The sequence below is a fragment of the Gadus macrocephalus genome, chromosome 20 (genome assembly GCF_031168955.1).
Source record: "Gadus macrocephalus chromosome 20, ASM3116895v1".
NCBI lineage: Eukaryota > Metazoa > Chordata > Actinopteri > Gadiformes > Gadidae > Gadus > Gadus macrocephalus.
Genome location: NC_082401.1, coordinates 3,481,560 through 3,501,390, shown reverse-complemented (window position 1 = coordinate 3,501,390; position 19,831 = coordinate 3,481,560). Strand labels below are relative to the sequence as shown.

Genomic DNA, 19,831 nt, shown 5'->3' with positions numbered 1-19,831 from the left:
GTGTAATTACCACTGGTAATAAGAAGGTAAATACAGAGGAATTACAGCTGAAGTACTAAGTAAAACCTCCACTATTACCCATCAACTCAACTAAGTAGCGTGTAGTTGTAACTGTTTTAGGTTGGTAATAACTCCGATATTGTGTACTTCCTAGGAAATTAGGCAACCAATTCTTATAAACACCTATTATCCAAGGTTTATGTTGGTAACAGCCCAAATTTAATGATGTACTATCTAGAAATTAGCATAGTGCTTTCCAATAAAATACTTTTTCTTAGTTATTATTCATAGCTACACCCATTTAGAAAGGGTTTATTCGATTTACCACTATGGAATTACTTACCTGGTAACAACCTCAGCAGGAACAGTTTTCCTCTAGTGTCATGGTACATCTTCTTAAATACTGGGTACGAAGCTGTTTGTTTCCATGGTATTACCAGGTTCTTACCATATCATTTATATTAGATAGATTCCATTATCCATGCAGTCAACACAAACATGTACCATGTACGTTCTGCGACGTTACCAAGTAAAACACGACAATTTACCCAGTAATTAAGCTGAAACTGTACTGTAAAAGGAAGCCTCGTTTGTTTCCATGGTATTACCTGGTTCTTGCCATATAATTTATAATACATTTCATTGTCCATGCAGTCAACACAAACTTGTACCAAGTACGTTCTGCGACGTTACCAAGTAAAACACGACAATTTACCCAGTAAGTAAGCTGAAACTTTACTGTAAAAGGAAGCCTCGTTTGTTTCCATGGTATTACCAGGTTCTTACCATATAATTTGTAATACATTATTCCCTTTTCCATGCAGTCAACACAAACATGTACCATGTACGTTCTGCGACGTTACCAAGTAAAACACGACAATTTACCCAGTAATTAAGCTGAAACTGTACTGTAAAAGGAAGCCTCGTTTGTTTCCATGGTATTACCTGGTTCTTGCCATATAATTTATAATACATTTCATTGTCCATGCAGTCAACACAAACTTGTACCAAGTACGTTCTGCGACGTTACCAAGTAAAACACGACAATTTACCCAGTAAGTAAGCTGAAACTTTACTGTAAAAGGAAGCCTCGTTTGTTTCCATGGTATTACCAGGTTCTTACCATATAATTTGCAATACATTATTCCCTTTTCCATGCAGTCAACACAAACTTGTACCATGTACGTTCTGTGACGTTACCAAGTAAAACACGACAATTTACCCAGTAATTAAGCTGAAACTGTACTGTAAAAGGAAGCCTTGTTTGTTTCCATGGTAGTACCAGGTTCTTACCATATAATTTGTAATACATTATTCCCTTTTCCATGCAGTCAACACAAACTTGTACCATGTACGTTCTGCGACGTTACCAAGTAAAACACGACAATTTACCCAGTAATTAAGCTGAAACTGTACTGTAAAAGGAAGCCTCGTTTATTTCCATGGTATTACCAGGTTCTTACCATAAAATTTGTAATACATTATTCCCTTTTCCATGCAGTCAACACAAACTTGTACCATGTACGTTCTGCAACGTTACCAAGTAAAACACGACAATTTACCCAGTAAGTAAGCTGAAACTGTACTGTAAAAGGAAGCCTAGTTTGTTTCCATGGTATTACCAGGCTCTTTCCATATAAATTGTAACTGGTTATTCCCTTTTCCATGCAATCAACACAAACCATATATGTTCTGCAACATCGTTCACCAGTAGTTAAGCACTTTAATTGTTGTTATAAAACCCCAAACCACTGTTGATGAAAGGCATATTAGAATTAAACAAAATCAAAGGCTTATCTTTCAAACAATGCATATCTCACAAACCGCACTGAACACTGAAGAGACAAAAAAAAGAGCCCATTTAAATGTTACTGGAGTATTCAGGAAATTAATCACACAAATATATTGCAATATAGTTAATCATAATGCAGTTAATAGTTTAATATTCGACTAAACTATATTTGAAATTATTAATTGCATCCCGTTTAACAATAATGCAATATATTAGCAAAGTTACCTGCAGTAAGTAGCAGCCCACCATTGGCAACTACTACTACAATCAGGTGACAAAATGTATTTTTTAGTGATTTTTATGTTATTTTATATGATTTATTTCCAGAAACAATTCCATGGTAACGTCTCTGCCACCAGTCGGTGAGTGTAACTTGTTGACGGTCCCTAAAACAGGTAGCAGCCAGAACGTAAATGACGTTGTTGCACAGACATCGATGGCGACAACATGTGTTTGTGATTTTCGCGATACGCCGTCCTAAACCGTCCTCAACATACTAAGCCCGTAATGTATTGCACTTATGTTGATGAATCCAATTGGGTGGTAAACCGAATATCTGGCGAATATCAAACCGGAGGCTAACTTGGACCTGTTGAGGTGGCATGCTCCGGTAGAGCTGCTCTTTAGCATCGTGCTAACCGGGGCTAAATTGGGTGTTGTAGGTTTTAAACAACATGTCCGAGTTATTTGAATCACAGAAGCTCCGCTAGCTCGATGCTAAAGTGCTAACCGGAGCTAACAGCCTGTCCCCTCCCGTCCTATTAACTTTATTTATGGCTATGCCTTTTTCTCTTTTCAATATGACCAAACACAATGGCCAGAGGACCAGCAGCCTTTTTTAAACTAATAAACAAAATAATCTTTGAGTTCTACATGTTCTAGAAATGTTAATTAATTTACAGTCCTAATGTTTATTTTCTTGTCCTCTGATTCTTTATTACAGTATGGAAGGGGAGATTTGGAGGTACCTGGTCAGGTCTTGGTCAGCCTTCAAATCCCAGATGTGGAGACTGCAGGGATACCTCACAGAAAAGACACACAGTTGTTACGTATTTTAAGAATCTAAGCTACCCACACATAGACCCAATGAAGTAGGACCAAACATATAAGCCGTAAATACCATACATAGCCACAAGGGGAGCAAGACCTTACTGATGGCTGCAATAAATACTTTAGCCACAGAAGGCAGCACCACAGACAAGTAAGGAGGCCGTCAACCCGGCTCCTCCCACTACTTCCGGACCGCGCTGTTCAGACCATAACAGCCTACAGATCGAGCATGTCTTCAGAAACTTCTCGGCAGCTATTGGACAGGGTTAGGTCTATTGATCAGCTAGGAGTCGCTCAGCACGTGTTTAGAATACATCTTCAATCTCTCTTTGCTTCAGAGTATCAGTTTACCATACCGAAAATACTTCATACAAATAAAGTCTCTTTAAAGCTATTCCTTTGGATTCGATCGCTTTCCTTGAAGATCTCAGCAATTTGGTGACCCCGACGTTCTCGGGAAGTTCCGGACCGAGACTCGAGCCACGCGGCCACCGAGACGCATAACAAGCTCTTCGCAGGCCATTCAAGAATTAGGTAAGCAGAGCCCATTGTCTTAAAGATTGAATCTGCAATAGAATTAGTTATAGAAACGTTTAGGTGAAGAGCTTGTTGTGCCTCCGTCTGGTCTCGAGGCTCCGTGGTCTTGGCCTCGGATTGAAATTCATAAACAGCCGGTTAGATAAACGGCCTCGGATACGCTAACAGATTAAATTAAATAACTAACTCACGAAGCAAAGGGCTAGGAGTGTATTTTATATGGTTTCGTAGATAGACAGTATCCGATCCCATCTAGATCTAATGTTTGTACCGCGTGGGAGAAATAATACCTGTGGTTTTTGTGTTGTGTGAAGAATGTACGGATGTTAAGCCAGTACAAAAGATATTATTTATAACGGACCAGAAAACGTTTGAGCCCTTACGGTGGGGTGAAAAAGGTCAAATATTAACGTTAATCTAGCTTACTTGCATAAAACCGGTGGCGTGGCTTTGTTTGCTGTGGAGTTTGAATGGGTTTGATTCCTCCAGGCCCGGTCCATTGGCAAGTTCATATAGTATATAACGCAGCCGTAGAGGCAAACTTACGCAGTTTTTAACCCATCTGCTTTGAATGCCTCGCTAACCCGCCGTGGGGACAAACTTGCAGGAATCTCATACTTCTTATGGAGATCCAATACAGTGCGTTTGACCAGTGCTTTCTGGGTCGAAACAAACCAGTTTGAATCTACCGCGGACGGGGGGTGTAACACGTGGGGTAGGATTTAAAGAGACAACGCGTCTTGGTGACGTGGGTTTCCTTTGTCCAGACGTCCGCCATTTTGGCCAGAGACCAAGAGCAGCGGGGAGCCCAACTACAGTGTTACATTCTCTCCCTCTCCCTCTCCATCCCTCTCCCCCCTCTCTCTATCAAACCTCTCCCTCCCTCTCTCTTTCCATCTCTTGCTCTCTCCCTCTCCCTCTCACATTGACTCTCTCGCTCTCTCTCTCCCTCTCACTTTGACTCTCTCTCTCACTCTCACTCTCACACTCTCTCACTCTCTTCCTTCTGCAAATAGGTAGGGACTGCACTAGTAAGTCTTTTGTTAAGACTGCATGATCTCTGACCTGGGTAAAAGCAGATCTCGCTCTCGCTCTCTCTCTCACTTTGACTCTCTCTCTCCCTCTCTCTCCCTCTCGCTCTAGCTTGCACTCTCTCTCTCTCTCTCTCTCTAGCTCTCTCTCTCTCTCTCTCTCTCTCTCTAGCTCACACTCTCCCTAGCTCTCTCTCTCTCTCTCTCTCTCTCTCTCTCTCTCTCTCTCTCTCTCTCTCTCTCTCTCTCTCTCTCTCTCTCTCTCTCTCTCTAGTTCACACACTCTCTCTCTCTCTTGCTCTCTCTACCTCTCTCTCTCTCTAGAGATATGTTCTCTCTATCTCTCTCCAAGCACATACTTATTGAAGGCAACAAGTGTCATTTTTGACCTGGGCGTTTTGATAAGGCAATGGTAGCCTGCACAAAGGGACCTCCGGTGTGTTCTGTCTGTTTGTCTGTCTGTCTGTCTGTCTGTCTGTCTGTCTGTCTGTCTGTCTGTCTGTCTGTCTGTCTGTCTGTCTGTCTGTCTGTCTGTCTGTCTGTCTGTCTGTCTGTCTCTAGAAATATGTTCTCTCTCCATAAATATATTCCCTTAAAAATCCATCTGTTTCAAATGATAACAATGTTTTGGCAGCGACTTATTCAGCCAATGGTGTATAATTGTCACATTTCACTAGTCAATAGCTGGAAGTATTATATTGTATATTTCATTCCAATAATATGAGGTATTTAGTTTGATTTTGATTTAAATATCAATATCTAGTTCATAACTACAGTTCCCGTGCGCTCGTTAAGTGCCCTCATCCTCTACGAATCAATAAATCCATAGCAATAAGTTGAAAACCATCGGTAAAGCAATATAACTATAATTTTTTAACTAATAGCATTCAACATCTATGAGAGAACAATATTTATGGATACATGTGATAATATCTGTAAATCCACTTTGTTTGCACAGGCATATTACTTTTGGGCAACCAGGAAGGTTGTTCCACAGTTTCAATATGGAACATTGAAAAGTACGTTGTACGTTGTACAATCTTGTAACTCCCAATTCCTCGCTCTTTCTCTCTGTCTGCCTGCCTGTCTAAAGGTAGGCCCTCCCTCACCCCTTAAATTCCTTCCCCATCCTTTAGTCCCTGTCTCCCACCCCCCCTCATAAAGACCCCCCCCCCCCTTCCCCAGAGAATAGAATGAACCCCCACCCTTCCCACAACACCTCTCTCTATCTCTCTCTCTCTCCGTCGCTATTTTTATTTGTAGTTCTTGATAGTGAATCCAACCTCCCCTCCCTCCGATCCCCCTTCATGGATCTCCTCCTCGTCTCTTCCTCACGCCTGAACCTCCTCGTAAAGACCAACCCCCACCCCTCCCACGACACCTCTCTCTCTCTCTCTCTCTCTCTCTCTCTCTCTCTCTCTCTCTCTCTCTCTCTCTCTCTCTCGTTATTTTTAACAACGATAACTTCTATTTGTAGTTACCCTTATCATCCAAGGATCTCATAGGGCTATCTGTGTACATATAAATGTACACACAACGCAGAAACAGAGTGTATTGAGAACACAAATTGCGGTTAAGTAGTAGCCTTATGTTATAAGGTACCACAGTTTTCAGCCGGAGAGATAGAACTCGGAGAAGTTTCTGTAGTCTGCTGATACGCATGCAGTTTGCACCGCAGCCATATTTGTAGTTCTTAGTAGTGCCCCTACTCGTTAACACGAAATTATTCCCAATTACATCTCAACATCTCCCAATGTACCACAAGAATATAACTATTATAAGTCCCAACTAGACGACCCCCAGCTTTCCAAGTAGCCGATCTACCATCCCCTCATCAGGCTCAAGAATCCCCTTAATTGTCTGCCCCCACCAGACGACACCAAATTTGCCTTGCAACAATAGGATCACACAGCCCTGCAACTTAAAGAGGAACACACCTAGGCTGTACCTTCAAACGCTCTCTACCACACACTGCCTTATTTACATTGCTTAAAGAAGGAGACTAAACCCCTTCCTATTGTCAGTTAAATTGAAGTCTTATCTCATTGTTCTTTCTCCCCCTTGCCCCCTCCCACCCCTAACATCTTGTAATATGCTAAGAATATAACTATTATAAGTCCCAACTAGACGACCCCCAGCTTTCCAAGTAGCCGATCTACCATCCCCTCATCAGGCTCAAGAATCCCCTTAATTGTCTGCCCCCACCAGACGACACCAAATTTGCCTTGCAACAATAGGATCACACAGCCCTGCAACTTAAAGAGGAACACACCTAGGCTGTACCTTCAAACGCTCTCTACCACACACTGCCTTATTTACATTGCTTAAAGAAGGAGACTAAACCCCTTCCTATTGTCAGTTAAATTGAAGTCTTATCTCATTGTTCTTTCTCCCCCTTGCCCCCTCCCACCCCTAACATCTTGTAATATGCTGGAACCAAAATGTAAATTTAGTTAAGTGTTTGTATATTTGAGGGTCTGTGTGTCTTGGTGCTGAAATACGGGGAACCAGTCCCTAGTTGATATCAGCAGGACACTCAAATATTTGTGCAGGTTGTAATCAATGTTTATTGATTCACCAACATTAATAGTTTAAACGATCTATAAATGTCTTGCATTTGTACAAAATTTGTTCTCTTTTCTCGTTAGGCCTTTGCAACCCGAGCAGTAATAGATGCCCGACATTCATCATTTTAATCATTAACATTAATACAAATATTCTCTTTTCTAATCAGGGAGTGGCAACACAACGATCAGTTGCCCACGATCATCATTTTACTTCTGTGCATTAAAATCTTAATTCTCTTTTCTCTTTAGGAGGTGGCAACACAAGCATTATAGTTGCCAAACACTCATCTTTTTACTTCTCTGCATTGATCTTAATTCTCTCTCTCTCCTGGCAATGGCAGTATAAGAACGAATGCCAAACACTGACAGTAATTATTATTTTTTTCAGGTTGCTAAGCCCTTCTTTCTATTAAACATGCGTTTTGTGTAGCAAGACAGGTAGAGAACCAGGCTGGTTCAAATAGACATGGGGTTCAACTGCTAGAATAATATGTCTAATTAATAAATGGTGCACATGGTTTTAAACGGTGCCCAAGGAGGGAGTTAGCTCAACTGCTGTAGTCACAATTACAATACGTTTTTGGCGAATATTAAAGGTACATGGGTTAAATTCTACTATAATCAGCTACTACATACGAATAAACTGAATAACACTGCGTGAGGTGTTCAAAGGTCAACTATTGCTTCCATTGAAGCGATTGCAATAGATATAATATCGTACCACCAATATGCATGCAATATCTTGTATTCAACAATTAGGAAAGCCGGATTCCAGAACCGAAAGAAGTCCTACAAAAGGACACCAACCCAGGGGTCTTACATCAAACCAGATCCCTGTACGACAGTCACACGGTGATCTTAAGATAGGAATAATTATCTAAACTCCGCATCATGAACGGTTAGCCTTTAAAGTTGTCCATAGCATGCATACCGCTCGTCCACAGAAGTCCGGGGATTATCCAGGCCTGGGGATTCTTATTAGGAGAATTCTGGGATAACCTGCCTCATAGGAGAGCGGAAGAGTCCCCCCCAATAGAGGATCCTGAGGACAAGCGGTAGAAATGCATAGTTCAACAGACCTGACGAGGTCCAAAATACCAAAATAATAAAGAATAAAATATATATTTCATTACAGACAATGAAAATAACAATATTTTAATAAAAGTCTTCACGTAATCTATGGTTAATAATTGGCAATATTTACAATTAAATTACATAAGTAATAATCCATAATTCCTCCTAATTTTAATTAACAAAATACGTGTTACGTTTTTTCATTACACGACAAGATACTCGATTATTACAATATATCACAACCAGTTTAATGGTCAACCAAAACGCACAGCCGTATGCAACCCCGACTGTTCCCAACTGACAACGTTCCGGTAACAACAGAAGTATGATGCCTAATATTGAAATGCAGATTTTTAATATTAAGATATTTTGATAATGTTCAAATTTAAGTTTTGTATGTTTGTATTTTCCCATGTGGTCTTGTCACCCTGTTAGGGCCTGTGTCCACCAAAAGCGTTTTTAAAAGACGGAGCGTCGGTCTGCAATGCATTCTCTATGGCAGGACGCGCAAGCAGCGCGCCTTTTAAAAAGCCGCCCGGAGCGTTTAAACGCTCCGGGCGCCTCGCGCTTTTAGACGCGCGCCCCCGTTGAAAAAAGTTGAACTTTTGAAGAAAAGCGCTTCACGTCATCGACGCTTTTTTTGAACGACCAATCAAAATCGAGGATGAGGCAAGGCTAAAAGTATAAACGGAACTCAAACTGAAACAAACTGAAACATGTCGGACGAAAGCTTGATAACAGCTGTGAGCGAGTGTCCGGTCCTGTACGACCTCACGTTGAAGGCCTACCACGACCTAACAAAACGCAACCAGGCCTGGCGAGACATTTCAGCTATGCTGGGCGTTACAGGTGAGAATTATTAATTAATTATTTATATTATTATCATGTTTATTAATGATATTATCGCATTTAACGATTAGCCGTTAGGTACAAACTGCCATCCGTACTTGGCAGTTAGTATTAACGTTTACATGGCAGTTAGTATTAACGTTAACTTGGCAGTTAGTATTAACGTTACTGATAGGTAGGCTTGATATTAACCTTGTAGGTTGTGTGAATTGCTAATTGTAGAGACATAATCTTGTATCAACAGCTGAAGTGTCCCGGAAGAAATGGAAGTACTTGCGGGATAAATATTTGAGGGAGAGGAAGGCAGAGAGGGACAGGAAGAAAAGTGGGGCCGGTGCCACCTCTTTCAAGAGGTGGAAGTACATGGCGATCATGGGCTTTCTGGAGCGCCATGTGAAGGAGAGGGTATCGTCAAGCAATATGGAGCAGGGAGATTATAGCCAGGAAATAGCACCGGAGATCTTGGCCCTGCTAGCGCCCAGTATGTCTCCCCAACGAGAGGTAGGCCTATAACAAAAGCTAGTAGCCTAAAACATATGCTAAAAACATACCCTAACATACTAGTGTTCTTAAGGTTTTTGTTGGGTGAAGCCAGATGCAGAGATATTTATAAGAATTCACCATTTTAATTTGCACATTTTAAACAAACAAATGTATGCTTTCTTTCACAGGTGGTGGCTCAAAGTGAAGAGGAGATATCTCCTCCCTCTCCCAGCCTATCAGAGTCCGCTGTGGACACCTCTCCTCCATCTCCTCCCACTACCTCGCGTCCTGTACCTCCACCACCACGCAGGAGACAGCTGGAGCAGCCGCTGTCTGTGTTCCAGCAATCTATCCTGTCCTCCCTCCAAAAAGAAAAGGAGAATACACTGGCTCTGGACGAGGATGAGCATTTTATGCTCAGCCTCGTCCCATCATTGAGGAGGCTGTCGAACCAAAAAAGGGCCCAGGCGCGCATTAGGATGCAGCAGGTCCTTTACGATGTGGAGTTTGGAGAGTAATTCATTTGTAATCCTTTTCTATTTAGATTTAGTTTTAAGATTTAAGATTTTTTTAAATGTGTAAATAAAATTTGTAATCAGTTTCTATTTAGATTTAGTTTAAGCTTTAAGATTTTTTTAAATGTGTAAATAAAATTTGTAATCAGTTTCTATTTAGATTTAGTTTAAGCTTTAAGATTTTTTTAAATGTGTAAATAACATTTGTAATCAGTTTCTATTTAGATTTAGTACAAGCTATAAGAAATGTTTCAAATGTGTACATAATATCTTGGAATCATTTTCTATTTAGATTTAGTACAAGCTATAAGAAATGTTTCAAATGTGTACATAATATCTTGGAATCATTTTCTATTTAGATTTAGTACAAGCTATAAGAAATGTTTCAAATGTGTACATAATATCTTGGAATCATTTTCTAATGAATCAGTTAATTAAACATTTTAATGCTAAGACAATGTTGTTTTGTTTTCATTACATTAGGTAGTAGATACATAATGAATGCTCTGATGATGATGAAGGTGTTAAAGGTGTGTTTTTGTCTTCAGAAGTAATCCAGCATACAACATGAATGTTAGATTGATTTAAGAAATTGTATTAATAGTTTTGGTTTTTCGCCTTTTTTGATTTAAATATATGCAAAAATTATAAACTAAATTCCATCCTGCCAAGTCACTCGACCAGGCAGAGATGAAAAATAGCGGTTGAAGGTCTCCCTCACTGCGACCGCTTCCCTGGAGGCGTTGTTGCTGCCGACCCTGGGGATGCTCTGCACTGCACCCTGTGATGGCACAGTTGGAGTGCGGGGGCCATCCTCTCCCTCACCATCCCATCGCATATAGTTGTGGAGGATACAGGTGGCTTTCACGGCGCTCTCTGCAACCTCTGGAGACACGCCGAGAACCCTCCTGTAGAGCCTCCACTGGTTGGCGAGGATGCCAAAGGCGCACTCCACAATCCTCCGGGCGTGGGACAGCCGAAAATTGAAAATCCTCCGCTCTCCCCCCAGGTTTTGGCCAGGGTAGGGCCGCAGGAGGTTCCTCCGCAGAGGAAAAGCCTCATCCCCAATGAATACATGCGGCTGGGGTCCCAGATGGTCTGCTCCAGGTAGGGGTCGATCAGGTGGAAGGTCCAGGTTCCCCAGCCGCAGAGCAGTGCCAAAGGCCGAAGACGAGAGCGTGCCTCCATCACTGCTCCTGCCGTAGGCCCCCACATCCACGACCCTAAAGCGATAGCGGGCATCCACCACCGCCAGAAGGACGATGGAGAATGCCCCCTTATAATTAAAATACTGGCTGCCAGTAGACGGTGGGGCCTGTATAACCACATGTTTGCCGTCTATGGCGCCGAGGCAGTTGGGGAAGTCTGCCAGCTTCTCGTAGTCCCCAGCTATCTTCCTCCAGTCCTCTGCCCCTGGCACAGGCATGTATGTGGAGACCATACACTGCCATATGGCCTCACACACACTCTTCACGATCCTCGCCACAGTGCAGAACCCCACCCTGTAGCTGAAGGCTATGGACCTGTAGGAGTCTCCAGTTGACAGGTACCTGCAACATAAACAAAGATAGCCTACATTATCTTCAGTTAATTAGAAAACAAAAAAGAACTGCACAGCTGCTAATAAAGGTTTGCCTTCTTATTAATTAATTGAAATGAAAACTTTTAATTAATTTAATTTATTGAATTAATAAGAAGCCAAACCGTTAACTCCTGTTAACTCCTATCGACCTAACGTCAGTTGGTATTTAACGAAAGACACATTTCAGTTTATGCTACTCACCTCAGACAAATGCAAAGCCGTTGGGCGGGACTGATGCTCTCCCTATAATTGGTCTTCATCTTGGCGATGGTCGGCCCAATAAACGTTAACACTCCTTCAAACTGCTGCCGGTTGAGTCTAAAATAGACCTTGAAGCGATCCTCGTCCAGGCGGAGCTCTTGGCACAGCCGGTGATATTCCCCGTACTGCCCCCTGCCACGATTAATACTGTGGACCCACACTCTCCTCCGGGCAACCACGACAGGCGCAGGGGGATCGTCCGCAACCTCCGCTGCCACGGCAAGAAGCGCTATCACTCTCGGATTAATTTCGCAAATTGTAGGAGTAACCAGGACGTTCAGGTGTCAGATGCCATATGATGGAGCCAACAGATAAAAGCTGTGTATCTATGGATACAAGCGATGATGTATTTAATGACGTAAACGAAAAACGCTTCGTGCGTCTTTTTTGAGCGGCGCGCACAAACGCGTTGAAAGCAGTGCACGGAGCGCTCCGTCTTTTAAAAACGCTTTTGGTGGACACAGGCCCTTATTCTGCAGGGTCGTTCAAAATCCTCTGAGGTTAGTGGAAATCAGTTCTCACTCTGTTCCTTTGTTATCTTGTGTTGGTTTGGGCCCGTTATCCTTGATCCCCAGAGAAGCGCAGAGACGCAAGTGATAAGGAACGGCCAACCCCATATTTATGACATCTTAAGGAATGATGACTTAGATGACCATATGGTTAACAAAGGCTTTTTGTTTGTTGTAAGGCAGCTACCCTCAGCAACACTTCTGAAGGTGTAAGAACCCCTGGCCACTCAGCGGACCTTTCTGCGGACCCTTTAGAAAATGAAGGGCTCCGCAGGAAGAAATCCCATCTGAGGTCTCAAATTGTTGAATAATATGCTTATTTTTAGGTCTGTTGATGCATGTTATGATTAATCTTCGTTCGTGCTTTTCTTAAGAATGTGTATATAGAGATAAGAATAAAATGAAAATAAAAATCAGTAAAAATATAAAATGAAAACAAATGGTGGATTCATATACCATGTGTGAATGTCCTCTTGTGTGTGTCAGAGCCACCAAAATAATGGAGGTTACTCGACTGTTACATACACGAGGGGATATTGAAAGCATACCACATATAAAACTAAGATAATTAGAAAATGGTTCATTATAATTAACTTTCAATAACATTTGCTTCACCCAATAACTTCTGAATTTTTCTTTTAGGTTCAAGTTTTGTTTTGTTTTAAAATATCACCCTATAAGGTAACTGTTGGAACCAGATACGGTTACAAAGAAGTGATATTGAACATACAAATTTTAACATTGTAATTTCCCTTTTTTCATCTTTTTGGGTTTATAAGATAGGAAAGGGATTAGCAATACATCTGCTCGCCAGGGACAATATAGGCTCAATTTAGATTCAGAAGTAGTGGGTTAACCTTTCAAATGCCACTGCTACTGCTGCAACGCTTTGTTACAACGTCAGCGTCTCATAGTCTGATATTTTTTACTCTGATAAGTTACGGCACACAGGTATACTGACTCATGAAACATTTACGGTTTACTGCATTTAACAACAGCGTGGTCTCAGGACGGCTGCATAAACCCACAACTATCGACCTTTGGTTTTGTATGTACTGGTCTTCATTTATCTTCATAATGGTTAAGATGATTAAGGAAGGGAACTTCAACTTGGTTGCACTACACCGTTGGTAGGATTGGTTAATTTTAATCCGCATGGCTGAAGCAATGCGCAAGGAGGGATGTAGTGTGAATATTAAATCAAGGTTGAAGGTTGAAATCGGCTCAGAATAAGGAATGGGTCACTCAAAACAAAAATTTAAAATCCGTACAAGCACTAAATAGATAAATTATAATACAAACATATTTGAAACGCATACAATTTTCAGGTCCAATGTTTCCAGAAGCAAGATGAATACCGTGTATCACTCTGACACAGCTAACTTTGCACGTAATGCTTACGGTTAGATTCATGCTTACACTTACATTTCTAGGATCCCATAATGGACTTCCATTAGAACAATAAAAAATAGAATTATAGGAAATATGTTTTTGAACAACTAACTGCTGTACATGAGTTTGTATTTCTACAATAGAAACAAAAGTTCCAGAACCAGATGCAGACAAACCCGGAGCCTATAAACTACGTCCGCCGAGCAAGGAGTAACAGTCACATGAGGAAATCAAATAACGGCAGGATTTGAATCGGTTCTGTTTTGGTTGTCCACCATATAAAAAAAATATATATATATATGTATATATATATTGTTTGGATAAATTACATGTATCATAATCAGCAACAGTTCGTTCAGTTTACCAGATAAAGTTAAAAGGAATATATATAGATATGGATATGTTATTGACAGAGCAAGGAGGGGTAAATGTGATGATAGGCACAACATGTTGTACTTTTATCCCCAATAGCACAGCTCCGGTTAGGTTGGTGGCCAGGGCGCTGGCATGATTACAATCCCTCAGGTTAGAATTGGCAGAGAACTCCGGCATTAATGACCCTTTCACAGGATGGATGGAGAATATGTTTGGGGGGTGGAAAGGCATGATCCAGTAAGTGCCCGTCGCGGGAATAAATGCAGGGACCGTGTTAATTGTCACCGGCTGCCGTTGTATTCCCTGTACACGAGGGCTACTGTATCTGCTGATCACCACAGCAGTGGGCGCTACAGAAGCGCCAAGTGCCATTCAGGCTTACATGGGGATCAGATATGATCCGATGAAAGTGAACGATACATCACCTGAGGGGCCCGACCCTATCCAGCTGTAATATGTAGAATAGTCAACACTTATACTATTCTAGTAGAAGCGCCTGTATATAAGATAATCAATATCCCGAATTTACTTGAATAACAAATTTTAAAACAACCATACCAGACTATGTTTGTTATTGTGTAGTGTTGCTTGGTTGCGAGTGCAACCCGTTATTTCTGAATCGCTGCATTGATAATGGTACTGTTGATCTTCTTTGAGACGGTTGTTTTACAGGCCACCTGTTGCTGACACGACGACGACGGAGAATCTGTTTGGAGGCTCCCATGATGTAGGAGTAACCTCTCTGAGATGAGCCCTTGACAAGGAGGGACGAGTCTTGGGTTCATGAATTACAGGCCCGACGGCGACAGAAAAAACAATGACTACGATAATAACATTGCCCAAAACCACCCACATGAACCAGCGCACCAATACACGAAGATCACCTGAACCCTCCAAATCCATGCTAGCCTATCAATCATTTTGAAATTTTAAAATTGTATTATGACCACCAATTTTTACTTTACTTTTGCACATGTTGAAAATTGTATGACCTTGTAGCACATGACCAAAAGTATTAGCTCAGGATTTCTATGGATAGTTTTGTTTGTGTGCTGTTTGGCCATGTGATTGTATGATAACAAGATTTATGTTCATTGTTGTATTGTTAAACAATGACCTGTATTTCCAATGAGACCCACAATGTGAATACCGTTTCAGTATTATGAGCGTGTAGTGGTTTTTCTCTATTCGAGAGTTGTTCCCACACGGTTGATGGTGTTGATGATTTGTCCTACTTTGGATATGTTTTCGGTGTGGTAAATGGTGTTTATGATTTAAAATATTATTGTATGGTCATCTGAGATGACCAAGGAGGGATTGTTACGTATTTTAAGAATCTAAGCTACCCACACATAGACCCAATGAAGTAGGACCAAACATATAAGCCGTAATTACCATACATAGCCACAAGGGGAGCAAGACCTTACTGAAGGCTGCAATAAATACTTTAGCCACAGAAGGCAGCACCACAGACAAGTAAGGAGGCCGTCAACCCGGCTCCTCCCACTACTTCCGGACCGCGCTGTTCAGACCATGGCTGTTTCCCAAAGTGAAGGCTGCAGCCTTGCTAGGACGCGTCCTTGCTAGTCGCGTCCTATGGAGATGAGACTAGAGTGCTAGATCGAGTGCTTCCTAGCGTTTGTAACGTCAGACTTTGGGAACGACTTGGTAGTGTGGAAGCGCTTCCGCTTTTTAATACTGCGTGTCCGCTTGTAAACACATGTGCGGTGCGCTTATGAATAAAACATGGCAGCAATCAAGCTGATCGATATTTATTTGACTTTTGTCTGTTATGAATGCGGTCATGTCTCCTTCGCATGGAGCCTCTTTGGGGAAGTCACAAAAGCTTTGTTGTGGTTGATCGAATTGTCTTTATTAAAAGGAAAATCCATTCAATTTTTATAAAACTAAGTGAAATTGTCTGAGAACTTAATTCATGCATCACATTTACAGTACGGTTGATTACTATTATGCAGGGGGAAAAAGACAAAGAAAGAGATGATAAACGTGTATTTATTTGGATATATTATTTAACTGATCTGATTCATTCATTCATATATGCCTACAATCTACCAGTGCTTTGAACACATAAGTATATCATATAAAATACAATTATATACGTTCATTAAAAATTACAAACATTGCAAATGATCGGTTGTGCATTAATTTTACAACATTGGATAGTGGCACTATCCCTTCCACCGGTAAACAAATGTTTGTGCGCCACCCTAAGGCGCACAAAAGCCTCCGTTTGCTGGGCTGACCCTAAAAAAAACGATTCAACACAAACATAAATAGGTATACATAAATAATGTAATCTTGTGAGCGAGTAAATTGACATTGGTGACAGTGGTGTTTAACACCAGCTACGTCCATGCAAAATATAGCAACGTATCATTAAGTTGCAAAAACGTTTGAAAAGTGGCACAGGTCTTTAAGCTTGATTATTTGCATTAACATGATGAATCTATAAAAAGCAATACGGCACAAAATATTTCTGAAAACGAATATAACTTCACTTCATTTGAACGTGTACTGCTCTGCCATTTTCAAGAACCCGCCCAGTGAACGCAGAGGATTGTGGGTAGTTTTGGCTCGTCTAGGATGCAGCGATGCATCCTTGAAAAATCTCGGAATTCTCAAAAACAAAGGACGCAAAAATGGCGCGGCTTTCTAGTGTCCTCAACATTGGAACAGTGCTTGTCGGCGTTCTATGACGTAGCGTCCTTAAAAGGGCGGCCGTTGAGCATGCTTCCTTGACATTGGGAAACAGCCCATAACAGCCTACAGATCGAGCATGTCTTCAGAAACTTCTCGGCAGCTATTGGACAGGGTTAGGTCTATTGATCAGCTAGGAGTCGCTCAGCACGTGTTTAGAATACATCTTCAATCTCTCTTTGCTTCAGAGTATCAGTTTACCATACCGAAAATACTTTATACAAATAAAGTCTCTTTAAAGCTATTCCTTTGGATTCGATCACTTTCCTTGAAGAACTCAGCACAGTCATCTCTCATTCATCGAGTGGACTCATTGGTTTGCGAATGACCACAAAGATGCTCCCATAGGCAGATTGCTGCATGGCATTCACCGCTTATTCAAATTGAAGAGGTTGAAGCAGTCTTCCTTGTGGTCACTTGCCATAACAATGTCATGTGTTTTATGAAAACACCAGGGTTTTTTCTAAACAAGGGAACAGGGGCGCTGCGCCCCGATACTCCCGGCGTGCGCCATCCTACCGAAATGCCGACTGAACCTGTCAGACTTGGATCTGTACTTACATGCTGCTGTACAACATACACTATTTCTCAAAACGATCTTTTCTCTGCGAAAATATCCCAACACCACCACCTGACAATCTGTCTGATCCTCAAATAACTTATAATTACTCCAAAAATATTCCGATCCGAATTGGAGTTTCCCAGACCGAGTCGACATGCTAACGTTAAAGTTATTAGCAGCTAGCTAGCTAGCTACTATGTATTTGAATGGGTTTTTGGTCTAGGCGCTAAGATGCTAAGCAAGTATACAAGACCATTCCAGTTCTCTCTGCACAAAGCGGTTTCAATGAACGACAGAAATAAACAAATGCTGAGTGTTGATCAAGAGTTTTGCGAGAGCAATTTAAGGTTGCAATGCTTGTCCCAAATATGGCAGGCTTCATTCAGTGATTGAAACAAATATTTTACAGTAATATTTGTTTTACAGTATAGAACCTACATTGAACCCATTTCCTTTACTTGGCATGAAACGGCAAATAATCAAACCAGTCCATTTAAGCGTGTGAAGTCTATTTTATTCATGCAATATACAGTCACTAACAGTAGCGACTAGTAATGTTTCTGTTAATGTTGAATAACATGAGGCACACATTGTTACACAATTCTACGATTCTGGTGTATATACTACTGTACCACAATACCTCGGTTCCAGTGCTTCACGACTAGTTGTTGAATGGTAAGCTAACTCTAGCAAACATTACTAGCTGTAGGCTCAACCTGTTTGACGCATGAGGAGCGTGTAACAGCGAGCGACCAAGTGACGTGTCTTTTTATTTATTTATTTACAGGGTAAAGTTGTACAAGTCTACCAAAAGTTGATAGTATTTTAGTTTTTCAGGATGACCACAAGAGCTAGAATTTCTCTCTAAGATAGCCTCAGAATGTACCATTTAATCATTATTTTTTCAAAGGCTTCGCGCCGTGGAAGGGGGAGACCCCCCTTCCACACCATCCCCCGCCTCGGTCGCGTTGCTCCCTCGGCTTTGCGTAGGGGTCTGCTCCCTGCTACTTTTTTTTTCTAGAAAAACCCCTGAACACCATCAGTAACATTTAAATTGAGTTCATGTGGACGGCTCTTTTTTTTGTCCGATTTCTTCAGTGTTCAGTGCCTGTTTGTGAGATATGCATTGTTTGAAAGATAAGCTTTTGATTTTGTTTAATTTTAATATGCCTTTCATCAACAGTGGTTTGGGGTTTTATAACAACAATTAAAGTGCTTAACTACTGGTTTACGATGTTGCAGAACATATATGGTTTGTGTTGATTGCATGGAAAAGGGAATAACCAGTTACAACTTATGTGGTAAGAGCCATGGAAACAAACTAGGCTTCCTTTTACAGTACAGTTTCAGCTTACTTACTGGGTAAATTGTCGTGTTTTACTTGGTAACGTCGCAGAACGCACATGGTAAAAGTTTGTGTTGACTGCATGGAAAAGGGAATAATGTATTACAAATTATATAGTAAGAACCTGGTAATACCATGGAAATAAACGAGGCTTCCTTTTACAGTACATTTTCAGCTTAATTACTGGGTAAATTGTCGTGTTTTACTTGGTAACGTCGCAGAACGTACATGGTACAAGTTTGTGTTGACTGCATGGAAAAGGGAATAATGTATGACAAATGATATGGTAAGAACCTGGTAATACCATGGAAACAAACGAGGCTTCCTTTTACAGTACAGTTTCAGCTTAATTACTGGGTAAATTGTCGTGTTTTACTTGGTAACGTTGCAGAACGTACATGGTACAAGTTTGTGTTGACTGCATGGAAAAGGGAATAATGTATTACAAATTATATGGTAAGAACCTGGTAATACCATGGAAACAAACGAGGCTTCCTTTTACAGTACAGTTTCAGCTTAATTACTGGGTAAATTGTCGTGTTTTACTTGGTAACGTCGCAGAACGTACATGGTACAAGTTTGTGTTGACTGCATGGAAAAGGGAATAATGTATTACAAATTATATGTTAAGAACCTGGTAATACCATGGAAACAAACGAGGCTTCCTTTTACAGTACAGTTTCAGCTTAATTACTGGGTAAATTGTCGTGTTTTACCAACACAGTCTCACTCCGAGAACGTCAAATACCGACTGTTGACAAAGGCCCTTTAGCGTCGGTGACTGACGGGAAAGGTACCCTTTTTAGTCGGTCGGTGACGGTAAAGGTACCCTTCGGCGTCTTCTGCATACGGAATGGGGGGTGCCTCACTATGTCTCTAATAGACGCTGTGAGCATCTTTCCTATTGGATAGTTTTTAGGATATTCTTCTGTGAAAATGGCGGACATACTTTTTATCCTGGGTGGAAAATATGATATTTTACAATAGTTAAACCATTAAAAGTGTTTATGTAAACATTTTTAGCGAGAAATGTGCATTTTACTTTCATAATCGTCGTTCGGCGAATGTGAAGGATGTTTGGTTTGATAGATATGACGAAGAATATTTCATCGGGCGATAATGGCCGGCGTACAGGCATCCCGGGCTCACGAAAATAGGTGACACTGTCACGTTATTTAATCTATTGAAA

The 19,831-nt window shown here is 41.1% G+C and overlaps 1 protein-coding gene and 1 long non-coding RNA gene across 2 annotated transcripts; one reads left to right on the top strand and one right to left on the bottom strand.

Moving 5' to 3' along the window:
- Positions 1 to 1,953: 1,953 nt before the first annotated feature.
- Positions 1,954 to 17,606, top strand: LOC132448966 (uncharacterized). The gene is made up of 3 exons (XR_009523467.1): positions 1,954 to 2,296; positions 2,736 to 2,841; positions 17,072 to 17,606. It is a non-coding gene; the product is annotated as an uncharacterized LOC132448966 (long non-coding RNA).
- Positions 10,551 to 11,979, bottom strand: LOC132448693 (uncharacterized). The gene is made up of 2 exons (XM_060040177.1): positions 11,682 to 11,979; positions 10,551 to 11,448 (listed from the first exon to the last, which is right to left on the bottom strand). The coding sequence occupies exons 1-2, from the start codon at positions 11,738 to 11,740 to the stop codon at positions 10,551 to 10,553; spliced, it is 957 nt and encodes a 318-aa protein (XP_059896160.1). The 5' UTR covers positions 11,741 to 11,979.
- Positions 17,607 to 19,831: the final 2,225 nt, after the last annotated feature.